We start from the raw sequence: 9,487 nt of genomic DNA, 5'->3' as shown, positions 1-9,487 counted from the left end.
CGGGAAGACCACCGGTACCCCACTGATTGCCTAAGCTGGTTGGAATGAAAAGCTGCAGGCACAGGTAGGGGCGCCAGGGGGTCTCAAGTTCTGTGGGGTTCGGCCACGGCCAGCATCGTTAACGGGACAGTCGCGTGTCTTGAGCCGGGACCCCATGCCTGCACAGCATCAACGAGCATTAAATATAAAAACGCCCCCCAGTAGAACTCCGCAGTTGTTCTTTTTCTTCACTTGTTTAGAAAGCGCCATGTTAATGTTAACAATCGTCTGCATAAAAACTTAACACCGGCCGAGAATGGCGAACGTTGCCTTAACACAAGCGGGCAGTTGCAAATTAAAACTTTTAATTTCTGTACAAAACCAAACATCCAACTCAATGAAGAAAGAAAAACAAATAAAGTTTGTGCGAGTAACTCGGCGGCAGCCACAAGAGCTCGGGGTCTTTCCGCTCCGTCGCTACCTTACATAATTCTTGGGGTGCAGCTGAAATAACTTGCCGTCCTGCGTTGGCTCGAAGCCGTACTTCTCCAGGTGGATGGGGTCGAACGTGTTCTCCTTGACGTCCTTCTCAATCTGCGGGGCGACCGCTTCATCGAAGAGCCTCTTGGCCGTCATGGGCGCCTCGGTTCCTTTGGACGCGCAGTAAGACACGTAGGGCTTTAGTCGGAAGCCCTGCAGAGAGGGCACCACGAACTCGGGCACCATTTCCCGGTAGGTGATGAACTTGCCGCTTGACACCAGCATTCCGGTACGCCGGGCTCCACGGTTCCTGAAGAAGGTGCGATGCCCCCGCTTGGTGGTGAATTCTGCCACCCGGTCGGCGCCCCTGAACACGCCGCGCGCCAATTCCGACAGCAAACCCATCGCTACGGCACCTCGAGGCTAAAAACACAAAAAGAGTAACCGCCGGATTAATAAAATAAATAAACAGCAGGCGAAAACCGGGGGACAGCGAGCGAGGGAGCTCACCTGCTGGAGCCTACGAGACAGCTGTGACTACAGGAAAACCGCCTGTCCTTGTCACGAAGTAAAAGTGAAGGCGCACTGCAGTCACGGCGCACACGACCGGAAATGAACTTGACGGAAGTACGTCATCAGGCTGTGGCGTGACAGGCAGCGCCACGACCAATAGGCAACGCCAACGCCAGTGAGGTCCCGGGCGCGTGGAATTGGGGTCGGGGAGCAGCAGGTCCAGAACAACAAGCAGAGCGACAGTGACAACCGTGACGACATTAACAGGTACGGGCGGAGTGACGAGGGGCCGCCGAAGTGAACGGGTGAAGGGACGTCATCTGCCGCCAGAGGCACGAGCGTAGCGCGGGAGACGGAGAAAGTGGGCAAGGGGCCGTGAACTGAACTGCAGCCCAACGGCGACTTCCAGCCTGTGCGGTGCCCAGCAGCCGCTCCCGAGAAACTTAAGCATTGACCGCGTGTGTGTCCGGGCTGACCTGCCGGCCAGTGGTCTCCCCAAGGACTCCAGTCGAAAGTCCCACAGCTGGTCTCTTGACTGGCCAAACGTCTCAACGTCCGACACCCCTGGCAGCCCGAGTCTTATCGCTAGCGGGGACCGGGCAGGGCAGCAAGAGGGTGTGTGTGTGTGTGTGAACAAGGGGAGAGGACGGCAAACAAACTGTACGTGTGCATGGAGAGAAGGAGAAGTCGGAGGGCTGTGTGGCAATAAGAACGAGGGGGGCGTGAACGGGCAGAGTGTGACAGCCAAGTGGGTGTGTGACAGGAGAGTGAGGCACAAATCACCGCTCGACAAGAAGTGGCCACTGCGTGCCAGTGCCAGAGAAATGGAAGTCTGTGTTCATGAGAAACAGGAGGAGGGTGATGAAGAGTGGCAGTGCCAGCGTAAGAGAACAAAACTTGATCAGGCTGTGTCTGTCAGGATTGGGGAAAGACGAGCATACGGGCATATAGGAGTACAAGGAAAGTGAGGGTCAGTGCCAGGGAAAGAGAAGCCAGCGTAGGAGAACAAGACACGAGAACATAGCTGGTGTGTCAGGATTAAAGAATGAAAAGTAGGTATTTAGGAGTGTGTGTGAGTGTGTGTGTGCGAAGAAAAAAGTAAGAGGAGTCACACAGTAAGTGACTAGCGGGTGTCAGTGCCAGGGAAAGCAAACGCCTTATCTATGAGAAAAGGGAGTACGAGAACAGTCCGAGTTGGAGAAAGAGGAGAGAGAAGAATGAGAGTGGCAGTGCCAGCGATGAGGGTGAAACATCAGCAGTCGGTGTGTGTCGGGACTAGAGAAAGACGAGTAGACGGGCATATAGGAGTACAAGGAAAGTGAGGGTCAGTGCCAGGGAAAGCGAAAAGAGTAGCCAACGTAGGAGAGCAAGACATAAAGTAGTGTGTGTGTGTCAGGAGTAGAGAAGGAGAAGCAGGCGTATCGGAGTGTCAGTGAGAGGGAAGTCAGCGTGTGAGAGCAAAAAATAAGTAATCGTGTGTGTGTGTGTGTCAGGAGTAGAGGAGGAGGAGGATCGGGAAAAGGAGAGCACAAGTGTCGCTGAAAGAAAAAGGGAAGTACGTGTGCCTGAGAAATCACTTGAGAAAGTAATTAGTGTGTCTCCCTATTAGAGAAAGCAACGTCAGTGTGCATGAGAAAATAAAAAAGAAAAGTACGAGGATGAAGAGTCCGTCACAAAAACAGAGAGATGATGAGAAATCAGGAGTAAGAGGACAGGGTCAGAGCCAAAGAAAGGCAAGATGGCGTGAAAATGAGAAGTCGTATAAAAAACAGAGAGTAAGTGCTCAGTGTGTACGAAGAGAAGGAAAGAGAAATCGACGCGTGAGAACAAATAGCAATGGCTGAGGTCAGGAGTGAGAGAAGTCGGTGTGTCATTAGAGGGAGCAAACAGTCTGGAGTGTCAGCCCCGGAGAAAAGTGAACTTGCTGTGTGTGACGAGGAAAGAGGAATCGGTGGAGGAGAATGTGGAGAAAGTCGTCAGTGCCGGAGAGAGACGTTTGAAGAGTGAGCCACCACCGGAGAAAGAGGAAAATCAGGGTCTGACCCACTGGGACCCCCCAGGCATGCCGAAGGGGTCTTTATTCCTTGATTAGAAGGGGGATTGAGCAGGAGCTCCATGTGTGTCAACGTCAGATAGAGAGAAACAAACGAAAGGGCAAGAGGAGTCCATCAAATGACAGAGAGTGCGGTGAGGAGCGGCCGCCAAGTGAGCGCAGATACAACGGCAACATGCATTTCTAGGGCACATTTTCATACAAGTGGCGCAGCTCAGAGTGCTTTACAAGACGAAGAAAGACAAGTTTATAAAAAGAAAAACAAGGTTAACTAAATAATAAAGAATAAAGTAAAGTCCGATGGCCGGGAGAGCGGCAGAGTAAGAAACTCAGGAGTGTGTGTAAGCTGTGTGTGTGTCACAGAGGGCGTGTGAGGACAGGAGATGTCACAGCGAGTGCCAGCATTGGATATGACAAGGTAGGAGAATGTACAGAAAGCTTGGCCAAGGAGCGCCTGGCATCTTAATGGCCTCGCGCCAGCTCTGTGTTTGTGACGACCCCCTGCTCTGTTGGGTGACACATTTTGTAGTTTGAATCAAATCAATAAGCAGTGACAGGGTGGCCAGGAGCATCCACTGCATTATGGAGTGTCACAAGGCTGAGACGTGAAAGACTTCACAGCATGAAGGCCAAGAGAGGTGGCAGACTGGGTTAGTCGACGCGTGTTTATGGCAGCTGGCAGGCGCCCAGCCGGGCCAACTTCATTACACGATCAAAGAAACTTCACAGGGGTCCGTGTGAAGGAGCGCCGGTCCTGTGGCGGGTACGTGCCGTCCTCCTGACGTTTTGTGCGTTCCTCCATTTCACTAGCTGAATGGAGATTTCCCCGTGGGTTGTGCCCGTGCCCGTGTCTCACAATTCTCCCTCTCCTCTTCCTCCCACAGACATGGCTGAAAAAGCAACCTGCGACACCTCCGAGGTACGTCTTGGCCGTTTCCTCCATCGACGGCGCCTTTTCTTAGGTGCTGATGTGAACGTGGAAGATAAGCAGGTGGTGGCTGGCACCGCTCCCTGCGGTTAGGACGCTGACCGTCACCCTAAGACTTTGTCTCTTTTTTCTTAGGTGAGTTTCCCAGTCGGGACAGACATTCGCAGGAGGGTCCTGCAGTTCATGGAGGAGCAGATGCAGACCACCATGGTGAGTCAGATGGCAGATGGGATTGTGGATGTGGAGCTGATGCTGTTTTGTTTGTTAGGGTGGCCCCTACGCTTTGACCCCCTCAACTCCGTGGCCGGTGCCCTGCTTTCCATTCTGGGTGCCCACCTCCTATTGATAGTTTCTGCTCTTCTCTTACGTCTCTCCTGTGTCGTGGATGTGCTGGTTTGGCCCCTTCACGCAGGACTGGGCCTACGAATTGAAGACAGGACTCTTGACCTATGACAGGGGGACAAGTATAGAAAAGTAGATGAGGGGGAACCCAAAAAGAACTGGAATCGGAAAAACGGTTGTTTAAATAATTTTTACTGTTCGTCACCTTCAGAGTCCTCTGCATCTGAATGAATGCACTCGTCCCAACGGTTTTTCCCACCGGTGGAAACATTTTTGGAATCGCTAAAGAGGAGCGTTGTTCAAGGCCTGCAGCCATTTGTCTTTTCTGTGACTTCCTCCACGGTACAGAAACGCTTTCCTTTGTGGGGAACCAGAAAAAGTCGCAGGAAGCTAAAGATCAGGCGAGTAGGGAAGGTGGCGAGAACTCCGAGACACGCGAGTCAATTCAGAAATCTCTTCCATAGTCCGACGACGATCTTTGTGAATTGCATTGCAAACTTTTTCAAGATTCTGGTCATTCCTAATTGTGGAAGGTCGGCCAGATCTCGGTTGGTCTTCGGGTGACATCTCCTGTCGTTTGAAACGCGAAACCCACTCGTAGACCGGCGTTTTACGTAAGGCTCCCTCATTAAAAGTCGTTTCGAGCGTCACTACAGTCTCAGCATTAGAGAAAACAATAGGGTTGGAGGAAAGATCCTGCCCCACGTGGAGGAGTTCAAGTATCTCGGGGTCTTGTTCACGAGTGAGGGAAGAATGGAGCGGGAGATCGACAGGCGGATCGGCGCGGCATCCTCAGTGATGTGGGCTCTGCATCGATCTGTCGTGGTGAAAAAGGAGCTGAGCTGTAAGGCAAAACTCTCAATTTACCAGTCGATCTGCGTTCCTACCCTCACCTATCGTCATGAGCTGTGGGCAGTGCCCGAAAGAACGAGATCACGAATACAAGCGGCTGAAATGAGTTTCCTCCGCAGGGTGTCTGGGCTTTCCCTTAAAGATCGGGAGAGAAGCTCAGAGTAGAGCCGCTGCTCCTCCGCATCGAGACGAGTCAGATGAGGTGGCTCGGGCATCTGATCAGGATGCCACCTGGACGCCTCCCTGGTGAGGTGTTCCGGGCACGTCCAACCGAGAGGAGGCCCCGGGGAAGACCCAGTACAAGATGGAGGGACTATGTCTCTCAGCTGACCTGGGAATGCCTTGGGATTCCCCCGGAAGGGCTAGAAGAAGTGGCCGGGGAGAGGGAAGTCTGGGCGTCTCTGCCGAAGCTGCTGCCCCTGCGACCCGACCTCGGATAAGCGGAAGAGGATGGACGGATGGAAAACTGAACACTGACTCGCTGCTCTTTATGATCACAAAAATCACAGAACACGTTTAATAAGCGGCAAGAAAAACTGACACAGAATGAATGGCATTCGAACAATATGGAGCAACGCCGCTGGGCAGACTGGCACAGAATACGCAGCTAAGTCGAGGTTGTGCCCCAGGAACAGATTCCGGTTATTTTTGACTACCCCATCATATTCTTAAAGTTGGTGATTTGTTTTTAATCAAAGAGAATCGCGAGCATTTAGGAAAATCGGTGCCTGCTAGTATAGTAAGGGTTAAAGCACAACAGGCCTGGGTATTTTTTATTTTCCTTGGCAAGCTGGGACCCCACCAGTATTTAATAAGTCACGGCCAGGTATGCAGAGAGGGGCTCCACCCTCTTAAAAAACCACCTCCAATGAACCCTTCCTTCTTGGTGAAAATGAGCTGAGGACTGGAGGTAATGGTGGCAGGAACTGGACGGGCGCAAGGTGGGTAAGAAGGCCTGTCAAGTGGGCACGATGGATAGAAGAGATAACTGCGCACATTAGGGTGGGAGACACCAGTGGGGCTGATTAGAGCCAGGGAGTCGGATGAGGATGACGAGTGAGGTAAGATGGCCCCCGTCGCTGAGCTGAGTCTGCATGTGCATTGCACAGTAAAACTTGAATCTGCCGCCTGTGCGGAGACTCCGAGTGCCTTCTTTGGGCTAAGGGTGCCCACCGCCGCTCCTCTTTGTGGACCACTCTCTTTATCCAGAGCTATTCATCCACCTTAATAAAAGGGCTGTGTGTTTCCAGCAGGGGGCGCATGCAGCCTGGGCGGAGGTTTGTTGGAGACGGCAGCCATTACTGACCTCACAATAAACATAAAGGTGCCACATGGCGGTCGGTGACTTTAAACAGAATAAAGGAAAACCGAAGGAAAATTCTGGGAGCTTTTGTTCAACATCAGCTCAGCACTCCCAGATCTCTGTATGTAAAAGTCAACGTGTGTGTGTGTGTGTGTGTGTTTATGTTCCAGCGTCACGTCCGAGATTCTCATGAAACTTGGTGCACACGTTTCTCATTGGTCGACTAAAAATACCGTAGGGTGAAATCAACCCAAACACCCACCTACCCACTTCTGGGTATGTTGGTGATCTTGCAGTCTTGTATGCCTGATATCATCCAGGTGACACTCCAGAGGAACGACCACCAGAGGGCGAACTGGAGGTGACTGCCAGCATTCTGTATGTTTGAGTGGCACCACCGTGCCCGCCTGTCGCTTTTGAAATGAAATCGAGTTGGCGTCAACTGGATGATAACAAACATACAAGACCACAAGACAACACATTCGTCAGTCGTCATTGTTTGTTCATTTACTTTTACTTTTAAAGTTGGGTTTATTTTAAATATAATTTTCTCAAAAAAAAAAACCCACTTTATTTTCCTTCCGGGCACCGCCAGCTGTTTCAGCCAAGTTAGTTAGTATGTAATACTCGAAGGAGAGCTGCTTGGCCAAAGCCTGGTACAGTTGAGGTTTACTGCACTATAAACTATTGGGATCCCCCCAAATCATTGAATTCAGGTGTGCCAGTCCCTTCCATGGCCACAGGTGTGTAACAGCAAACACCTCGGCATGCAGACTGGAATGGGCCGCTCTCAGGAGCTCACTGAATTCAAGCCTGGCAACGTCATAGGATGCCACCTGTGCCATTCGTGTCATGTTCTCGCTACTAAATATTCCATGGTCAGCTGTTAGTGGTCTAATAACAAAGTGGAAGCAAATGGGAACAACAGCAAGTCAGCCATCAAGTGGTAGGCCACGTCACATCACAGAGCGGGGACAGCGCAGGCTGAGGTGGGCAGAAGTCGCCAACTTTCTGCAGAGTCCATAGCTACAGACCCCCAAAAGCTCAAGAACGGTGCAGCATGGAGAGCATCACGGGATGAATGGGGTCTCCATGGCCGAGCAGCTGCAGCCAAGCCTGACATCACCAAGTGTCGGGTGCAGTGATGCTAAGCCCCCCAGATGCCACCTGACACTGGAGCAGTGCAGACGTGTCCTCTGAAGTGACGAATCACACGATCCGATGGACGAGTCTGGGTTGTGCCAAGTGTGAAGTTTGATGGAAGGGGGATTAGGTTGTGGGGTTGGGCTCGGCCCCCTTAGTTCCAGTGAAAGGAACTCTTAACGCTTCAGCATGCGAAGCCATTTTGGACAATTTCAGTTTGGGGATGGCAACATCACTGCACTGCACCAGTGCACAAAGCAAAGTCTATAAAGAAATGGAGGAGCGACTTCGGGGGGGAAATGCTGCACAGACCCTGACCTCAACCCGACAGACCACCTTTGGTATGAATTTGAGTCCGAGACTGCGAGCATCCAACATCGGCGCCTGACCTCACAGATGCTGTCCTGGTCACAAATCCCCACTCCTGCCCCTTGTGGAGGGCCGTCCCAGAAGAGCTGAAGCTGTTAGAGCTGCGCAGGGTGGGCCGACTCCATTTTAAGAAGGGGGTGTCATGAAAGTTCATGTGTGTGTAAAGGCCCGATACTTTTGGCAATGTGGCGTAATACTCGGTGGAGATCTGCTTGGCCAAAGCCTGATGCACTCTGGGTTTCCTGCGCTTGTCCAACTTCGAGACGGAGTGTGGGAAAGCATTTTGGTGGTCCTGGGCACAGGGAGGAGCAAAGTCTTCCATCCGTTGTTAGGTGAGCTTTTGTACATTTTCTAGAGTGCAGGGGTCTCAAAGAAGATCGTGCCAGCTCTAAATGTGGGCACATTCTGGTTTGCTGGTTGGTCAGTCACAGAAAACCAAAGCGCCCCTTTCACTGAACGCCCGCACATCCCTACTTCTCCTGAATATCCTGCCTTGTTGCTTATCTTCTTGTCGTATTGCTGAGCCTAGTGAATCCGTCTCCCCCTCTGCCCGTCCGCCTACCTCGTGCGTTATGGGAGCGTCGCGTGTCTTTTTTCTGTCTGCTGGCTTCTGTTCATATGAATACAATCAGGTACAATGAAATAAACGTAACAGACCATAGTGACCCACTTTAAAGGCTGGCTACACCGTGTGTCTGCTCTCCAACAGATGGCGCCTCACAAACCTTACCAGGTGGTATGTAAAAGAGATGCGGCATCAAGACGGGCACACTGCACTGCAACGTGAATGCCGAGGTCTGCCTTGATGACTCAGACGGGTAGCCTGGCCAGCGCCACAGTGTTTTGTACGTTGTGTGCACACAACTGGGTGACTTGATGTGTGGCTTATGTGACACGAGTACTGTGACATTTTCTTTTCCTGGCTGTTTTTTGAAATTGCCTGCTGTGGTCCGGCATCGGCCTCCTCAGACGCCTCTTCTCAGTCACAGAAAAGGGAAATCATTTTTATGCAAAGCATTCCTTAAAAGTGAGGTTTTTTTTTCCAGCCGATCTGCCCACCGGTGCACATCCTGCCACATCAAACGAAACAAACTGGAACCTTCTTAACAGTTTGCTAAAACAGGAAAACTCCAAAGTGCGCCTTTGTCACACTCGGGCCACCTCTGCTCAGTGGCACGCCTCAGAATTAGCAAAGCGTCACTTGGAGGATCCTGCGCAGATGTGGCCTCAAGTGGCACTTTCTGGCGTGAACACTCAGCAGTGTGTGTGGCGTAAATGTTACAGACTGGGGACACCGTCCGCACTGTGCCAGTGCCATGTGGTGGCAGTGACAGGAAGATGAATGTTACACAGAGAGACCGAAATTTAAAACTGCAGAAAGTGTCACCTGGGGGGCTCCGTCTCTTAACAGAACCATCAGCCACAGCAACAATGGAGAGCCTTAACGTGAAGGAGATGAAAGTCCTCGAGTGGCCACTCTCTTGAGAATGCCATCTGTGGTGAGGCCTTAAAACTGCTGCCCACC

At 51.8% G+C, this 9,487-nt stretch overlaps 2 protein-coding genes across 3 annotated transcripts in view; one reads left to right on the top strand and one right to left on the bottom strand.

The window, feature by feature from the left end:
- Nucleotides 1–322: 322 nt before the first annotated feature.
- Nucleotides 323–1,069, bottom strand: mrpl41 (mitochondrial ribosomal protein L41). Its single transcript, XM_039775999.1, has 2 exons — nucleotides 970–1,069; nucleotides 323–882 (listed from the first exon to the last, which is right to left on the bottom strand). The coding sequence occupies exon 2, from the start codon at nucleotides 862–864 to the stop codon at nucleotides 457–459; it is 408 nt and encodes a 135-aa protein (XP_039631933.1). The 5' UTR covers nucleotides 865–882; nucleotides 970–1,069; the 3' UTR covers nucleotides 323–456.
- Nucleotides 1,070–1,142: 73 nt separating this feature from the next.
- pnpla7b (patatin-like phospholipase domain containing 7b) overlaps nucleotides 1,143–9,487 on the top strand; it is a 52,110-nt gene continuing 43,765 nt past the window's right edge. Inside the window, exons 1-3 of one of the 2 annotated variants that reach the window (XM_039775997.1) lie at nucleotides 1,143–1,239; nucleotides 3,910–3,944; nucleotides 4,089–4,163. In XM_039775997.1, the coding sequence (XP_039631931.1) occupies nucleotides 3,912–3,944; nucleotides 4,089–4,163 (108 nt within the window). In that variant the 5' untranslated portion in view covers nucleotides 1,143–1,239; nucleotides 3,910–3,911. Of the gene's footprint in view, nucleotides 1,240–1,259; nucleotides 3,789–3,909; nucleotides 3,945–4,088; nucleotides 4,164–9,487 lie in introns of those variants that run through there. The other variant, XM_039775998.1, reaches the window with a different exon arrangement.

This window comes from Polypterus senegalus, chromosome 13 (assembly GCF_016835505.1).
Source record: "Polypterus senegalus isolate Bchr_013 chromosome 13, ASM1683550v1, whole genome shotgun sequence".
Taxonomy (NCBI): Eukaryota; Metazoa; Chordata; class Cladistia; order Polypteriformes; family Polypteridae; genus Polypterus; species Polypterus senegalus.
This window is presented reverse-complemented; position numbering and strand designations above follow the sequence as displayed.